Source organism: Equus przewalskii, chromosome 3 (genome assembly GCF_037783145.1).
Source record: "Equus przewalskii isolate Varuska chromosome 3, EquPr2, whole genome shotgun sequence".
Lineage (NCBI taxonomy): Eukaryota > Metazoa > Chordata > Mammalia > Perissodactyla > Equidae > Equus > Equus przewalskii.
The window spans coordinates 48,126,506-48,145,560 of record NC_091833.1 but is presented as its reverse complement, the minus strand read 5'-3'; the positions used below and the strand labels follow the sequence as shown (position 1 = coordinate 48,145,560).

Genomic DNA, 19,055 nt, shown 5'->3' with positions numbered 1-19,055 from the left:
TGTGTGTTTGGCTGATCTAGGTTCAATTAAAAGTTTGAGTAGAGAACAACTACATGAAAATTTGGGGCTGAAAAAATTCTACACAAAATACAATGAATAAAGCAACAAAATTTGGCACACTGATTCACAGAACCAATTTCCCAATATTTTTAATGTGGTGGAAAAAGTATTAATTCCAAGCCAGTATCCGAATTTGTCTGGGCATAAAAAAGTGAAGATGACCGCCATCACTGGGGGTGCCATGACTTCTACACCAGTGAGGGAGAACGGCCTGCGTGAGGGCTCTTCAAATTTTACGACATAAATGAGAGGTCTGAGGACAGGAAAGGAAAGGAGTGGCGGCCCTCAAGCTATCTCGTTTGCACAATTTTCACTGGCATCTAGATCTGAGAAAGAGATTTTGAATGAAGAAGGAGTACTAAATATATGGAAAATTCCCATCGAATGTGAAGCTAGTGCCCCTCACACGTAATTTTTCTGTAGAATATCAATTGATTCCCTCCTACAGAGGAGGAATTGTTAAACTAAAATGGTTTCAAACAGATCAAACATTACAGCAGGCAGAATTTATCTGCAGTTTTGAAGGGATCTTCATGATTGTAAAGAAGATCCATCATACCCAAGGATACCTCCTGAAATTAGAATTTTCTGGATAAATCAGTGTAGCCGTGGTAAAATAAGTTACAAAGCCTTCCTCTTGAATCTTGATCAATATTCAGAGATGACTGCTCCACATCACAAAAGCTAACTAGTTTTTAATGTTTTTCCCTGCTCCTAATGAATCTTTATTGCTGAAATATTGCAGAAGAAATAAGTAAAGGAGGCTGGCATCTCAGCCAGTGCCTCTCAGAGGTCCATATGGCTGATGAGTCCAGGCAGTGACAAATGACATGCTATTCTCCCGTGTGCAGCCTTTCTCTCCCTCTCATCTTCTTGCAACTGAACACTGTCACATTCCTTGCAGAGGAAACATACATTTCATAGCCGTCCTCCTTGCATAAAAGGCAGAGGGAGACGGCAATTCCTTTTTCAATCTGCATAAACATCTCATTGTATTATTCATACATCAATTACCAAGAGAAAGCACTGAGTATGTTGCTTAGATATAAAACGTGGAAAGTTGTTTTGGAAGGCATTTACTTTCAAAGGAAAACACATAGTGGAGATTCAGGAGCAAAGGATCATCCTTTTCAAGAGCAATTGGAAGCTTCCTGCCTTGATATTTCTAATCTTCTTTCTGGCATCTTACACTCACCAACTGCCTAATATTGAATGCATGTGGTTTTGCCCATCTGTCCAACAGTCAATCTAATTTATGTGATTTACTAAGAAAATATTTAATGGAATATGAATAATGTATAGTGACAAGCAGTTTTTAAATTTCCAAGACTTATTTTATGAGTAAAATGGTTGCTTTGTTCCTAAGGAGAAAGTTCATTTCATGTATCTATGCACAATCAACTAGGTTGCTATAAAAGTAGGAAAGAGTAAGAACTTTTGTGATAAATATGAAAGATACAAGTCATTTCATTAGAATAGGCTCATCTTCCACGATATACCAAATCACTAATCTGCACCAAAATCACATAGAAATCTGAAGTAGAGAATGATATCTTTGCCAGTTTACACATTCTTGCCATTTGTCTTTTTAAAATTAAGATGAAATTTTCTGAGTAGTCAGCTTTTTTGAAAAAGACTACGTCACTTGTCTTTGCTTCCCGAAGAAAGAAACAGTTGACATTTAAATGAATGAAACTCATTTCATATGTATTTATTGAGTATTGGAAATGTGCTTGGCAGGTCTGAAGAACAGCATGGAGGAGGCCAGCGTAGCTGGAGGGCAGTGTGCAAGGAGAAAAGGGATGGGAAACAGGACCTAAGGAGGGTTGGATAATTTAAACCACAGTAAGGACTGGGATTTCATTCTCTGTGAGGTAGGAGGCCACTGCACGGTTGGGAGTAGGGGAGGGATGATTTGGTTTCTGTTTCAGAAGAATTTCTCCGACCAGTGGAGAACAGACTAACTAGGTTGTAGGAGCGCAAGCCGGAAGATCAGTCAGGAGGCAGGGGAAGGATTCGGTGAGAAACGATGAAGTCCTGGCCCCAGGGGTGGCAGTGGAGAAGGAGATGTAGTAAGACCAGGGATATATTTGGAAATACAGGTAAACTGATGAGCTAAAGGACTAGATGGAGGATGTGAAGGGAAAAGAATCCAGGATACTTCCAACGGTTTGGCCTGAGCAACTGAATACATACGGAATATCTGCAAAGGCTGTGAGAGCTAAGCGAGGAGAAATTATATGCATTTTAGCTCTCAGGGAGAACCGTTTAGGGTTCTGGAGGCTTGAGGTGGATTTTCTAGCCTTGAGAAAATTCAGACAGGAGGCATTAAATCCGTCTCAAAGGTGAGGCAGAGTAAAAGTTACAGACTGTATTAGATAACTGGGAGGTATTTCGAAGACACTTGTCTGCCCAGACTGAAGAGCTTTGTTGAGTAATTGTGAAATACATGGTTTAAAAGAAGGGGAGGCTGGATAAAATCGGGCCTTGAATAACAGGATTAGGCCTTGGGACTTGAGTCTATAGTGGACAGCCACTAGCTAATTTTCTAGAACTAATCTGGCTAGTGACTTCCAAATTTCCAGCACACTATATTAAAGGAAGTATAGCCAAGAACCATTTCTTGAATTCCAAAGATAGAGATCAATGTAGATACATTTATAAAACGGTCCAACTCGGAGATCAAGCAGATTTCTAAGGAAAATGCTACCATAAATTCCATTTTCCACTCCCCACCCATTCATATACATATGTGTGTGTGTATATATACACACACACACATACGACAATACACCACAAGTCATAACGTAAACCAGTACCTCCACACACACCAAAAGTCAGTCTTCTGCAGCTTTTTTCATAATGACATCAAGTCATTTCAAATAAGAGAAGAATGTGCCAAGGAGGGAGGAAATTTCATTCCCCCAATAAACAATAAAGTCACAAATACTTGTCAGATATAAGAAATACAGTTTTGTTTTCTCAAATAGTTCCAGGATATTTATTAAATAAAAAATAGGCACTTTGGTGAATTTTTTTCTCCTAAAGTTTTCATTTTCTTATACCTAGTTGACTATATTTTTTAAGGCTGAAAAACTCATTTCTATTTGCAACTGAATTCCACCTCCAAATACACACATCAATGGTTCAATCCTAGTTACGTTTCGATAAATTCTTAGGTCCAAAATATAACTTATTTTAAAATGTGACCCTAGACATTTGAGATGATCAGATTTGTTAGTTACTATTATCAAAAGACAGTACCTATTAATGAGGTGATATTCAGAAAAAGCACACTGAAATGAAAAAGGCAAAACTTTGAGGATACATGAATATAAGAGGATGACAGCTTTCTCAGAGCCCGAAAGACTTAGAATAAGATTTTGCATAGTCAGCTTGTGAGTAAGGCCCCAAATGATCAGATATAACGTGCCAAAAACGGGTGAGCAAATCGATTATTCAGCTCACTTGGGCAGTACAACCCATTACTCCTCAGAAATCTTTGTTCAAATTTGGACGTGGTACCCAATATTATTAGATAGCAAAAAGAGAATTGCTGGAATGATATTATAATTTCATTTGATAATTGGGATCAAGCAGAATAAATGAAAGAAGTGTACTATAACCAGATTTTTTGAGAAATAAGACACTATGAGTGCTATGATACCTCACTCAGAATCAGCCTTACTTCACACCTGAAGGGAAGAGAAGGAGGCTGGGGAAGAACTCTTCAGGCAAGGTCCATAATATTAATAGACTAAGAGACTCCTACAAACACTTATCCTGATTAACAGGTAGATGTCAACATCTAGAGCACAAGAATTTGGTCTTTATATGTCACTATAATTATGATGATTCCTGCATCATATCTTACACATAGCATGACTTTAACAAATATGGATCAGATGAATGGATGAGTAAATAGATGAATGATTAAACAACAAACTCTACAACTATAACTGTATTTTTAAGTATCTGTGGAGATAAAATTGATTTTTTCGAATCAGTGCAACAAATATAAGTGGGAACTGGGACACTAAGAAGGGAAATGAGCCTCTTGAAGTTCTAATTGTGGTTAAAGCAGCAGAATGCTTAGTCACGTAAATGCTGAGTAGTGCAGAATATCATAAGTACCAATATTATGTTTTTATTATGAATCTAATATATTCTTATTAAAGGAAATTGAAGAAAATAGAAGTAAGCAAAGGGAGACAATAAAATGACTCTAATCCATGATCCAGAAATAGTCACTCAGTTGCAGTGTTTCCTTAAGGACAATGTGGGAGAGCTTTTTGTGGTGGTTGCAATGCCTGGGGAGCATTACTGGTGCTTAACAAGTAAGGCCCCCGGCTGGGAAACATCTTACAGTGAATGAGACAGTTCTCCAATACAAAGAATTATCAGCTGGAGTGCTTCATTGAGAAAAACTGAGAGCCTGGTACATTTACTTCAGGTCCTTATACATTCATATGCTGCATACAGGTTTGGTTTTTTTTTTAATAAAAGAGGTTATACTATACAAACTGTTCATACTGTTCTGTAATCTGTTTTTTTCACTTAATGCAGCAAGAGCATCCTTCTACTCCATTAATTATTCTTCTACACCAAGATTTTATTGGCTACTCAGCATCCCACTGTATGGATCAACCATAATGCATTTACTTAACTAAGTCTCTATCGTCAAACTTCTGGCATTTTTCTTCCATTTTATATTATAATCAATGCTGAGATGAACATCCTTACGTTTACATTTACGATAATTTAAGTTCTTGGAAGTGAAATTGCTAATTCAAAGAATATGCATAATTTCAACGCTTTTAATACAGATTTCCGACATGGCCTCAAGAATGATTTGTATTAATTTATTCTCCAACCATATTGTTGGCGATTGAATGAATCTCTAATGCAACGTTGCTGAAAATGTGAAACACAACTGAGGGCACTGTGACCCTGGCTAATAGCTGGTCCCTTCCCTGTGCCACATCTAAGTAGAAGGTGCAAGGATTCCTGTGAAATAAGCTCGCAGGTGAGACAATGAAACTAAATTGTAAAAGTTCAAGTGCCAGACCCTTTCATGATTTTTCCATCAGTAAAGTATAAAAAGAAAGAAGGAGAAGAGATTTTCAGGGACATAGATTTGAAGGAAAGCATTAGAGTTTGCCTTTTCCCCTGAACCTCCCTCTGTGGAAGGCAAGTGAACTGCCAATGTCTGTGAATGGGCAAGACTCATTCCCCGGTGGGCTGCTGCCTGAGGAGCAGACCTGGTAAGCTCTCCCACCGCCAACAGAGTGTGAGCAAACAACTAGACAGACATGGGGGCATGGAAAATTAGCTTGAGGAGAAACTCTCTGGCTTCCTTCACTTTAATGAACTTCCCTGCCTTTGAGTAGAAGGGAAAGGGGCCAAGAAGATGCCTCAGCCAGTTCTCACATTTGCACACTACTTACATTTGCCCCCATGTAGATCAGGAGGGGCTTAAGTCAGGATTTGTACAAAAGCTTCACATGAATGAAGAGAGCTGTTTCTTCAGCCTTCTCCCAAGGTACCTCACAGAAAATAGCTAAAAACGAATAGGATTTGGATACGGGACACTGAGTCTAATAACCTCTCTAAATATCTCTAATCCAGGGCCTAAAAAGTAGCCTTATTAAGAAAAGGAGGAAAAGAGTGAGTGGAGACAGTTAGTCTTAACCTGGGGCATCTCAAACCTGTGTTCCACTGAATACCCAGAACCATTCTCCTTGGGTTTGGCATCAAAAAGACATTAGGAAAGACAGAAACTACACCCCCAACAGAAGACATTAGGGCTCTGAGATTTTCTTCAGTTTAAAACAGAAACTTTTTAACTTTGTTTACTCCAATGGATGCCCAAATTGTTTCTTTCTAGTTGTAATATGTGTAATATTCAATGGAACCACACTGGGAAAATCTAAGGAAAAATAATACTAGTGTGATTTCCTTTTATTTAGCTAAATAAAGTAGAATGTTCAATGATGGTTTTTCCCCCGTTATGTGTTTACAATTTATTTACTAAATATCATCAGACCATAAACAAAGATGGAAGACACCCTCTATAATCATATATCTAACACAAGTCTTAGAGAAAATGCAAGCTCTTCTTAGCAACATGTTGTAACTGCATAATGCATGACAGTTGGTTGTTTATCTTTTGTCTGCATTATCTCATTTCATTCACACTCTGACTCTGTGCAGTGGCTGGTCAGTTACAGATGAGTAGTTTGGGTTTATAAAGGTTAAATGAGTTGCCAGAGGTCTGGCAATGCGTAATTGAACAAACTGGCCTAAAATTCAAACCATTAAACACAGACTCGAAACATTTTGAACTCATTTAATCCAATGCTTTTATTTCTCAGATGAGAAAATCGGTGCTCAGACGGCTGAGAGGACATCATTCAGGATAGGGAGAGAGAAAAGACCAACGCCATGTTCCCTGACATGGAGCTCATGCCCTCTACACTGTCACACTTTTCCTATATATGACCAAATCAAATGGTGTAGGTAGGTAACCCAGGAACCCCGTACAAAGATAAAGGCCAGCTGGGGCTATTACGGCGGGTCAAACAACAGATAGAGAGCAGGTTTAGTTAGAAAACTTGTGAATTGCCTTTGTTGCAAACTCACAAATGTTTGTCTCCCTTTGCAGAAAGAATACAATTGAAGAAGGATTGTTACTACAGGCGTTTATCAGAATTTAGTGGAGATTACTATTTTAAGGGTGCCTACATATGTCATAATGTTAGAAATTAAAGATGAAATATTTTTAATGCTATTATATGCTTTGCATGACAATTAATCTCTAAACTCAGTGACATAAGTAGGAAGCACACGCCTTCTCTAGTTCCCCTAGAGATAGCAAATAATACCCAATCCACTGAGCAAAGCCTGGGCCTTAAGGCAAAGCCTTATGCACATACTCCACGTAGCGTGAAATAGTATGGTGTATATTGAAAGGGCAATTTTCTACTTTTTTGAGAATTCTCAACAATCAGAATAAAGTGTATATACACGTGAATTGGAGATGATTTGCTATTATGGCTTGTCAGACTAATATCATTCCCTTGTAAGCACAGACAGTTAAACTCTATTTGATCTCCTTAAGTTAAAAGTTGACATTATTCTTCACAATCCACAAAGCTGCAACTGAATTCATTCTTATGAATTGAGTTCCAAATAGATTTATCATACTGTGTTAGCGTGAAGAACACAAAAGAAAAGTAAAACAGTTTACACTTCTAATCATATAAAAGGAAGATAAAATATACATTCCTCCTTTTTATTTTTCACTTATTCATTTAATTGTTTATTTATTCAACAAACATAATTTTTGGCTCAGTGTTGTTTGTAATAATGTACACTATAGGCTTAAGAGGAATCAAATACTACTTTTGGAATTTTCAAAATATCTGTTTGTTGATTCCAGAGTCACCTTGTAAAGAGGGATATTTAAAGTGTGACTTAAACATTCAAATGTTCGGTTAAGTTCCCTATGAAAGAATTACCTCATATTTGAATTAACAAACTACTCCTTTTCCCCTCATACAAGAACAATCAGGTTGAGGAGACGCGCCATCCGAGTCTAGTTCCCATAATTATGTATTTGCATGCAAAACACAATTGGCGTCTCATTTACCTTATTTCTGTTCCTCTGAATTCAAGTAAACATATTTTGTCCTAGATTTTTTGTATTTTGAATATTTTGAGAAACATAGAACCTCTTTTTCTATTTTCTCTTGTTAAAGCAAACACCGCCATCAAATGTCTTCCTGAAAATTAGAAAACTAAAAGCCTATGTTTGAAGGGGAAAAAAATCAAAGTGTTCTTACTTTTTAGGGACAAACAAGTTGATTATCATTGAAGTTTGAGATAAGAGTATCGAATGTCATAATAAATAAACACATCTATTCCCTTTATTCCTGTCATCTAAAGATACAAAGTTTATTTTTCTAGATTTTCCTTTGAATTACAAAGTGGAAATATGGCTCAGTTGGTAATAGCAGTTTAAAAAGAAACTAAGTTTGAAATCATCCTACATATAATAGTATCTGATTAATGAAACAGTATCAAAAATATAATTTCCTCTTTGCGTGTGAAGGGACGTTAGCAGTAGATGTTAGCCACATGCACAATGAAGATGAGTTCATAAAAATATGGTCACTACTCTCACTTTGCATTCAGCAGGATTTAATCCACGTTAAGCGTTTATAAAGAAATAAGCCAATTGCACAAATATAATTTAAAGCTGTTTGTTGGTGTGCCTTGAAGCAGTTCTATCACACTCTTCCTGTAAGACATTTCTCTAACAATCAAAACTATCACCACAATCAGTTCTTTAAAGACTGAAATTGGATTTGTAGTCATGTATATACTGCAGGGTTGTAATGCTTACAGATTATTAAGCGCTAGTCCTAGGACTCAGGTGCAAGTATTTTTATGTTCCTGTGTCTAAACAGCTAAAATATTGTGGCTCTTATCTCTATGGGTGTGTGGTAATTTCACAGTCTATTGACAAAACAAAATTTAAGGTATAATATTTGTTGAGAGAATAGGTCTCTCTCATTTCTAACAAAAAGCATTTTTCTTCCTATGATGGATATACACTTGTTACAAATATATACATGTATAGATCTTCTCAAAGACCAGAGATGCTCCTTTTTCCAAGGTAAATATGTCAGTTGCCTTGCCTGGACTGCACATTTCTTGAAAGCAGGAGCCATCCATGTGTTAGCATTCCCCACAGTGCCCAGCTGTGTGTCCGGCACACATGAAGCATCCATTAAATGCCTGAATGCTACTGAATTTTAATGAAAACATAACCATAAGTCTATGTTCCTTACAACTTTTTATATAATTATAGTATGCTTTTCCATTTACAATCTTACAAGATCAAGAGTCATTAGGAATCATGATTCATCTACCCTGAATCTAGTGAAATATTATTAGATACAGAGAGAATCCATCATAATAGATATGTTGCTAAGTGGAAAACAGTTTATGCAACATTAGTAGACTTTCATGTGAGAATAAAATATTGATTTTTACACACCACATTGCAAAATGTAAATGATTATACACATTTTGAAACAAATCAATTAAGTCAATTAGGTTTTTTCTTTAATTACCACATTATGCTTTAATCTAAGATTACAATGCTATTAATAGCATACATGGCTCCCACCACAAATACAAATCAGGCAATTAATTGTGCCACAAAGCTTTTAGTTTAGCTTTAAATATAACTAACAGTCATGTTGGTTTTCCCTGAGGTCAAACGCAAAGGCAAGACTCAAACTGCTAATTATTTGAGACAATATACTACATCAACCATTATTATACAAAATTTAAGGAGAAAGTTTACTATAAATTAAAATATTTCACTAATCTTGACCTCTCTTATTATTACCTTCTTATAAACAACATTAAGATTGCACCTGTGATAGATGTATGCTTCTTCAGAGAAATCTGAAAGGTTGCCTGTGACCTGTGGCTTATTTGTGAAATCAGCATTAAGTATGTTAGTTGATGGCAACATCCATCAACTGATTAATCATTTAATGGGAAAGTCCATAACACTCAAGTGTTTAAAAATAAATCTGCATCAAGCTAAATATGATAGCTCTGGTAAGTCGAAGGAAATAAGCAGAAGGATGCTTAAATGTTAAAGATCATAATGTCAAAGCTGACATTTTCTATTCCTACTTTGTTTTATCCATCTAGCCTACACTTGGTTCGTTCTCCTCTTAGGAATTAAGGCAGGATTACAGAGTACACACACTTCTCTCCACTTGAAATCAACATTTTCTGGATAACTGTGCTGGGGATAGTAAAAATTGTTTATAATCTGATCTAATTTTTCCAAAATGGCACTGTTTAAGAACTTCATTCTGATTCTAAAAAAAGTAAATAAACAGATGAACCCGAAAATTTAAGTATATGAGGCTATAAATATTTCAAGCTTATTTCCTGCCCCAAATCTAACAATCTCCATGTAGATAGGTCGGTGCCTAAATGGGATGTGGTAATGAAGCTAACTGCTGTACTATTTGTCAGGCAGTAGCTTTATAGTTTATTCAGAACTTTAACTCTCTATAAATCCAGAAAATTATGAAAATTGAGAGCTCAGGGACACTGAGGATCCCACTCTTCTAGGGCATTCCAGATAGCATTAAAGAGATGCTCGCTTCTTCAGCAAGGATTTATTTGAGCAGTAACCACATGCAAAGCTCTGTGGAGGGGTTGGGACAGAGCAAATGTTCTAGTGATTTGCTGTATGTTGTAAAAATAGATGCACTAAAGAACAATGCTTTCTCAAGGTAATTCTTTTATAATATTCTTGGAACAAGCACATCATTTATTCTCAACAGAAGTGGGAAACATAAATTTTATCTATTTAACATCACTGTTTGTTTAAACGTCAAACTTGAATACCTCTGCCAATGCATTTGTAGCTTGTTTCTACTGTGCCAATCAAATGAATGAGCTTTGGGAAATAAATTGTATGGCTGACAACCTCTTGTGTTTACAAAGGTAAAAATATACATTGGTAGATATATTATTCTGATGTGTTAAATACAGAAGCTAATAATAGTTGATAAAACGAATTCTTAAAGTTCAAGACATCCTATTTGTCCTTTAATCTAATGTCTTATGATTAGAAAGTATTACTAAAGGTGGCTTCATTCATATGATCAAATTCACAAAAACACTTAGGTATCTGTGGTCATTTAAAAAAAGCAAACCAAGAAAACACAAAATGGGGGAAAGAAAGAAAAGAAAGAAGGAAGGAAGGAAGGAAGGAAAGACTTGTCCCCTCATCAACCAGGCGTTGATAGACCAAACACCCTCAATGGGTGTGAGAGCTAAACATCAACACAGCCTCTCCTCTTGTGGTATTCCTGATATTCAAGGAGGCACCAACCACCAAGATTATACCACAGCCATTAATCCACTTCAACAAGCTAACACCTCATAGCTCTGCTTATCACATCCCTCATCCCCCAAGCCTCATGAAATGCATCACCAAATCTTGTTCATATCACCTCCTACAAGGTCTTTGAATTAATCCATTTCTTTCTCCTTCCCCCACCAACACCTTAGTATACACAATCATCTCCTCTTTCCATCTCAGCCCACTAACTGGTCCCTGGTTTCTACTCTTCCCTCCCTTTAATCTGCTTCCCACCCTGCAGGCAGAGACAGCTTTTCAACATGTAAACCTATAACCTGACATCTTTGCTTAAAATGCTTTAATAGGTTCCTTTATTCTTAGACTAGAGACCAACATTTTTAAGATGGCCAACCACGAAGCTGCTCCTGCATTTCCCTCCAGCCTTTTCCTCCTCATTTTCTCCGCTCCAGCTGCAGTCGTCTTTGGTTTGCCGCGGTTCCCTCCTCCCACATGAGATTTCCTCATGTTGTTGCTTTTGCCTGGAATGCTTTTCCTCCGACTCTCACTATTTATTAATTGCCAGTCATTCTTTTAGATTTCAACTCAAACATCACTTCCTCAGGGAAGCCTTTGTGATGCTTTCCCTTACCCCAGCTTCACGCTAGCTGGGTCAAGTCCCTTTTTAGACATGATTGGCATTATGTACTCCGCAGACTTTATCACGGTTATAATTACATACTTATTGTGTGGTGATTACAGGATCATCTCACTGATCTTTGTCACTAGACTACAAGCTCAATGAAGAGAAAAGCAGTCCATGGTTTTTCTCATCATTTTAGCCTCAATATCTAGCAAAGTTTCTGGCACATAGTGAGTAAGTATTATTTCTTGAATGAAGAATGAGTCTCTCAATGGGGTCATTAACAAACAGTTAAAGCAACGATAAATTTCCATTCACTAGAATCTCTTTGATCAGTTTGAAAGATTAAATTAAATTATTTCAAATTCTATGATGAACAAATTCAATGATTTTCTTTAAACTCCCTAGAAGTTTTGGCATCCCATAGATGTAACCACAATGAAAGTTTATTAGTGTCTTCCTTGAGTTATAGAAACTCAGAACTGGACTGCTAAATTGGGCTTTAACTATTTTCTAGTACAGTTCCCTCATTATATGAGAAAGAGTCTTAGGAGATCTTCAAAAGGTCATCTAGCCTTTTGGTGACAGAGCAGGAATGAAAATCAGCCATTTAAACTCCCAGTTCAATGTATTTTTTCCTATAACTATGTTGCAATTTCTAGGTTTTATGGCTTCATTTTCATATTAGAAATTTGGAAGAACCTATAAGTACCCAGAAGAGAAATCTCCAAATGGTTAATTTTCTCACATCATTTAGATTTATGCTTTAAAATATTAAAATAAATAGGAATATTTTTAGAAGGGTAAAAAACAAGCCTAATTTTGTAAGAAATGAACTTGTAAAAACTTCCATGCCTTATTTGTAATTTTCATGGTGTGCCTTAAATGAGGGTGAGAAAGGAATGATACATTTCCCATTTCTTAATATTCTCAAGCAAAAACTTGTTCTAGTTAAGTCTGGTTGCCTACAACTCAGTTTATAAAAACCCAAAAGAAAGGCAGGTTTTGAGGAAGTGGCTGGGGAAGTGACATAGTGATGGAAAAGCTCCACTGACATCCAGTCTATTATATCTAGCTGTGTGACCCTGGACTCTTTACTTCCCCTCCGTAGATTTCACTTTCCTCATCTGTACAATCAGGAGATTGATCTAAACCATGGCTCTGTCTGTTGATGAGCTTCCAAGATCCCACTAAGCCCGTTGGTGTGTGTATGTGAGTGCACATTTTTCTGGGAAGATTGGCACAAGGGTCAGGGACACAAAACAGGTTAATTGCCTCTGTACTAATATATGAGGTCCCTCTTAACTTTCAAAATGTAATAAAGCTATAAGTGTAATTATAATTTCTGATGGAAAATAGGACTTAGTATAATTAGCAGCATGAGTAGTAAGATTATTTGAAAAGCATATTCTGCACAAAGGAATACTGCTATCATTAACCATACACTCAAGGGTCAGCTGAAGAATACTAGAGCCCAGTCCAGGTTTTCCATAATTGGCATCAATTGCCCCAGACGATGTAACTACATGTGATAAAATCTCAATATGTCACATATTTTTATTATCAATATGTTAATGATCCATCAAAGTCGGTCTACTACATAGGATTACATGGAGCAGATACAACCCAGAGCAGACGCCAGCAAATAAAGTTACTTTCTTACAGTTTTCAGGATATCTATTCCAAAACCACTTGGATTATAACTTTGGATGGTCGAATAGCCACAGTTGCTATACTACACATATAATTACTAAAGACACAGAAATAAAAGTTACCCTGCTTATTCATGTATTTCCTTCCTTACTTTCTTCTTTAATTTAATAAATATTCCTTAAATGTCTACTGTGTCAGGCACTCTTCTGGACACTTGTGAAATATCAGTGAACAAAATAAATATATTCCACCCTCATGGTGCTTATCTTTTAGAAGGGGAGGAAGAAAATAAACAACATGTATAAAAAATATGTAAATTATTTATTATTGTTAAAGGTGATGAATGCTTTGGACAAAAAATAAACAGTAGGGAGATTAGAAATACCAAAGGTAAAGAGAATGGTTCCAGTATTAAATAAGATCCAGTATTAAGTAGGACCCCACTGAGAAGGTATCATTTAACAAAGACCAGAGATGAGGGAGTGTGCCAGACAGAGGGAAGAGGCAGGGTAAGGGTATGCTTGGTTTGTTCAAGGAATAGCAAGGAGGCCACTGTGGCAAGGAAGGAGCAAAAATCATTCTGCTGCTGTGGTCATGAAATTTGTAAAATTTCATCTTCCAGTCAACACTTCATTTTTTATTACTTAACTGTTTAAAATGAAATTCATATCTTTTGTATAATCTTACTAGAATCTCATCTTTGTAAAAAAATGCAGTCAAAATTCTTCCGAGAATTTTAAAATCACCCCAAACCACGATCTCTGGTTGGTAAGCAGTTTAAGTCTCTCAGTTCCCACAAACATATATTTGGCAAAGAACTGTTATATGACAAGCAAATATGCCATTTAATAAGAGATGATGTCATTATGAAGAAATCAAGTAAAAGACCTTCACTTTGAAAATTTAGAGATTGGGCACAAAGCATTTGTTATATTCCAACAAAAAGAAATTCCAAGATTCTTAGCTAACATGAAAGCCCCCATTCTTTCTGAAATGTCACTGTTTCTTTGGCATTTATTACACTGTTTATTTCATTAACTGTCTTCCAGAAAATGAAACAATCATGACCACTGTACAGTTATCATGGCATTTATCTGGGTTAATACCCTCAAAAAGAATACACACATAAAAGTAGCACATTTTTACGAGGGGAGGGTCAGTCAGCCCTCCCCCAGTACGCATCTTATTCCTGCCTAGAGCCTTGCATGAAAATGCACTGTGGTCTCCCACGCCTACAAATGTAACATAAAATGTATGCAATCATACCTTGCCCAAATGGTCCTTTTTGCCAAAGCCAGTGGCAGCTGCAATGCTCTCTGCTCCCTCCACTGTCTTCTGCGCTACTGCTGTCACCCCTGTCACTACCGCCTCTCCAACGTTCGTCACTTGCTCTTTGGTCTTCTCAGCCACTGGGATAAATCAGGAACAACAGGTTAAGGGATGGTGGAACGACAGCGACTTAAAAGTAATTTCACTTCTAAAGATCTATGTTAGCACGTACCGTAGGCAACTAAAGAGTTAGAAGACAGAAAAGCTACAGAGATTTCTAAGGGAGCATGGTTTAGCCAAACATTGAATCTTTGCTAAGATATTTTGTTGTAATCATACAGATATTAAAAGGTGTTCCAAGTTTAACGATCACAAATTTAGAGCTATGAGTGATTTGGGTTTGGCTTGCATTTTATCAAGGAAAGTTTACAGAAAGCAAGGCTTACAGGTGCAGTTATAGCTGCATCAGACTCAGCACAAAATTTCTTTCTTTATTTCAATTTCAATGCCAATTCTTGGATCTCACTCAGGTTGTTCATTTTCACCACACCTTCTGAGGCACACAACACATACATGCTCATGCATGTTACTATCAGAAATGAACAGCGGAGTGAGGGATGGTTACAAAGGAACTTTGTTCTTCCTATAAAAGTTCAGGTAGTTGAAACAGAAGGAGTTTTAATAATAAGATTGATTTTCAATGATTTTAATGGGAACAAAAGAGTTAGACATTAAGTAAAGTATGAAAATTAAGAGGCTTGTTGAGCATGTGCACAATTTTTTTCATAAAACACAATACGACATGATGATTCAGTAGATTTTTTTAAATAAGCTAAAAATTTAGAGAAGATGGTGCAAATAGTTTGGGATTAGATTTAGACAAAGATTTAATCTCATATCAAATATTCTCCAGGACTAAAACCGGATATAATTGCTGAATGAATCTTTTTATATTACCTCAACATAATTACCACATACAGTAAGCTCCAATAAAAACATTTGTTTCAATTAAATGAAGAGTTCTATGAAAAAGCAGCAGAAGACAAGAGATTCTTCTCTTTAAATAATTTCAAGGTCAATAGAGAACTAAAACAACACCTCTTCATGCTAAACCTTACAACATTTAAGCTCATAAAGCCTGGGTCTTATATCTCTTATCTATATCTAGGTGGTATTTGCCTTAGTTTCTTTTTGCCCTCCAAACTCACTTTTTGTCTGCTTTCTCCCTAACTTTCAGGAATTTTTAGTTTGGAGTGATATTCTTCCTCAGGCTCTCTCCTGAGCAAACAGAGACACATTTTCTTGTCATGCTTTATGCTTGTATGCATCTTCTCTGGAGAAGTCCAAGCCTGAGGAACCGGAGGATTTACACGATATCAGCTGCTGAGGGTTATTGTTCTGGTCATATGACTATTATACAGTTCATGTCACCAGTTGGGAGAGGCAGTGGTTAAACAGTGTGGACAAAGCAATTGGGCTTTGAACAGACTGTGTAGGTCCTGGAAGCTAAGGCAGTCTGTAAGGAGAGAGGCTTACCCCACTGTCCCAGGCAATGAGCGGAAGCTGAAGAGGCCCTAGAGTCTAAACCCAGAGAGCGGGCACAGCACGTGTTGCTGGATATTTGCCTTCGGCCACTTCTGGGGATAGGGCTGATGCCTCCTAAAGAGTAACGGCTATTCACAATGAAAGCTCCATTTAAATGCCAGTGAAAAGCTATACTGGAAATTCATGTTTTTAAACATTTCCAGAATGTTGATCCTTTAAAAATGGTGAATTATGGGGTTTAAGTTCTCATTTTTTTCTTTTCTAAGAACACGAATAGAATATTTTGCTTGAAAATGAACATTTTCTTGTTATAAAATCTCAAAGACAAAAATAAACTTTGATGTTTTTACAAACTCATAATTTTTCTGCCAGCCATGAAAATTTATTTTTACATCTAGATAATTCTTTATATATGTATGAACTTTATTTTTAATGCACATAAACTGCACAGTAAAATGTACTTTGTACATTTCATTAGGTTTCATCATTGTAAAAATAAGTCAATTAGTTATCTTACAAAAAGAGTGTTCATGTAGAAATAACAGACACATTTTAAAAGATTTCTGTAGGATTGGATTTATCTAGTAGATTAGCCACTGACCTTGAACCCCTATTTTCCCCTGTTAAGACCTTTTACACTGTTTCTCTGTTCATTGACATTCCAAACAAAAGGGGGACAAAACAAAAGGAAAGGAGACACACCCAAATTAATACATTTTGCATCTCATAAATGGTGTTTATTTTTAAGGGAAAAAACTTCATAAGAAGGATCAAAAAGATACTTTCCACGCAACCAACTGATGGTATAATATTTTAACTCACTTATGTTTTCCCCCAAATGTGCCAGTCTTCCTCATTTTGGTCAAACAGCTCCATCTGGCCAGAAGCCTTCATCCGTCTCAGCTATCCCTCTATCTGTTTACTCAGCAAATTCAAGCTGGTGTGTTGAAACTCACTCAATGTGAAATTCCATGTTAAAAACCTCTCCTCTTTCTGTGACCCCATAAAATTTCAGATAAATCTCTACTATTGAACTTTTTACATTGTGCCATAATTATTCATTTTCCACTAGTCTGTTTGTCAACTTCCACCAGTGTATTTTGAGTTCATTAAAATCAGAGATCCTGTTTTATTTTTCTTTTTAGTATTTTACAGTAGATGCTCAATAAATAATTTTAAATACATCAAAAGGAATTTTGCATATATCTGTAATTGAATTTATACATTAATTTCAATAATAAGATTTATATTTGACTTTCATTAAGTTAAAAATAAAATTCCAGAAAGAAAATGTAGCATCAACTTTTAGAATAGATACAGTAAATCTAGCCTTTGACATTAAACAAAATTATAAAATTAAGAAGATCTAGTTTTGAATTGGTGTACAAATTATAAACTTGAGGAAAATAAATTTATGTTATAAAACAATTTAATAAGGAAATTTAAATTATAACATGTTGAAAATTAGTTGTGTTCATTATCATGTAATAAATTTATGTTTATAACAATGAATGTAGATTTACTGAAGTCTGTATTTCCGCAAAAATAGCTAAAAGGATAGATCTTGGGGAAGTTTTTCTTTTAACATTAGCTGACAATGTTATGTACTACACAACAGTTTCTTGCTTTCCTGCTTTGACTAATAACAATAATAAATAACATTTATTTAGCACTTATTATGTGACCATAATAAACATTTTAGACTAAGTATAAGTGACCAATTCTCCCTTTCCTAAGCCATTGGGGTAATTACCTTAAGCTTATTGGAAATTTATAGTGAATAACCCTATTAAACAAATTAAGTAATTCATTTATGTGATATGGGAGAGAGAAGCTACTTACTGTAGCTGATTTATCCCAAGGGAATTCTCATAGCCAGACTATTTCTGACAACATTTTTGATATTTTGCTACCGCCAGAGTGGTTGATTGTTGCGACGGCTGCAAATATTGCCCACACCGAAATCGTCATGGCCTTTCCGCCTAGCAGCATTTGCATAGTCTTCTGTGGAATGCTAGTTTAGTTCAATCCTAGTAACTACTGAAATAAGGTCAAAGAAATTTGAGAAACTCTAGATTAAACTGAATTATGCAAATTTCTTTAAGTAGGACATCTCAGATTCTTTAATATGCTAAACAAAAGACATGATACGCAAAGTTTCTCAACACTATCAAATCATGGAAACATAAGCTGGTGGGCTATGGTTTTTCAGGAAGTGTTTTGTAAAATATTGCCTTATCATACAAATTTCAGTCACACACATACACACACACACAACTGATGATTCTATTATTCTGGAGAAGATGCAAAAATTCTGACTTTTTCAACATATCCCCTCCATCAGATGACAGTATTAGTTGTATTTAATTTTTACCACCGTCTCTGAATCTTGCCACATGCTTATCTGCTTTCTAAACCACATGTCTTCAACTACTAAATGGAAGGAACAGCACTAATCGGGGAAGGCCCTTCAGATAATACAGTCTCCAACCGTCTGTCATTCAGTTCTTATTAAAATCATGCTTAATAACATCATATTTATAGAAGGTCCCAGAAGGCAACATATTTACTTGCCTCGTTATCAGCATTACATAGTTGATAACAACAGAGCAAATATAAGCTGCATGCTTTAACTTAGCTTCTAGCAGAATCAGTTTCAAAGGATTGTGTTTTAATTTCACACTCTCATTTTTATCAAAAACATGTGTAAAATAGTTGTATGATTTACTTTTCTCCACTAGCTATAAAAATGTTGCTCAAGATCGATCTATTCTAAAGGGATAATAAGTAACACCTGTATAATACATACTATTTGCCTTCAGTATTCTAGGTGCTTTGTGTACATTAATTCACTTAATTCTTTTATGGATGAGGAAACCAAGTCACATGGAAGCTATGAATTTTGCAGAAAATTACACAGCCGGTAAGGGGTAAGCAGAAATTTGAACCAAGGAGTTCTGGCTCCAGTGTTTATAGTCTTAA

At 36.0% G+C, this 19,055-nt stretch overlaps 1 protein-coding gene across 36 annotated transcripts in view; it reads right to left on the bottom strand.

Moving 5' to 3' along the window:
• SNCA (synuclein alpha) overlaps positions 1–19,055 on the bottom strand; it is a 119,599-nt gene that overhangs the window by 87,526 nt on the left and 13,018 nt on the right. For all 36 annotated transcript variants that reach the window (XM_070612658.1, XM_070612643.1, XM_070612649.1 and 33 more), the window contains exon 4: positions 14,526–14,668. In XM_070612658.1, coding sequence (XP_070468759.1) covers positions 14,526–14,668 — 143 coding nt within the window. The remainder of the gene's footprint in view (positions 1–14,525; positions 14,669–19,055) is intronic.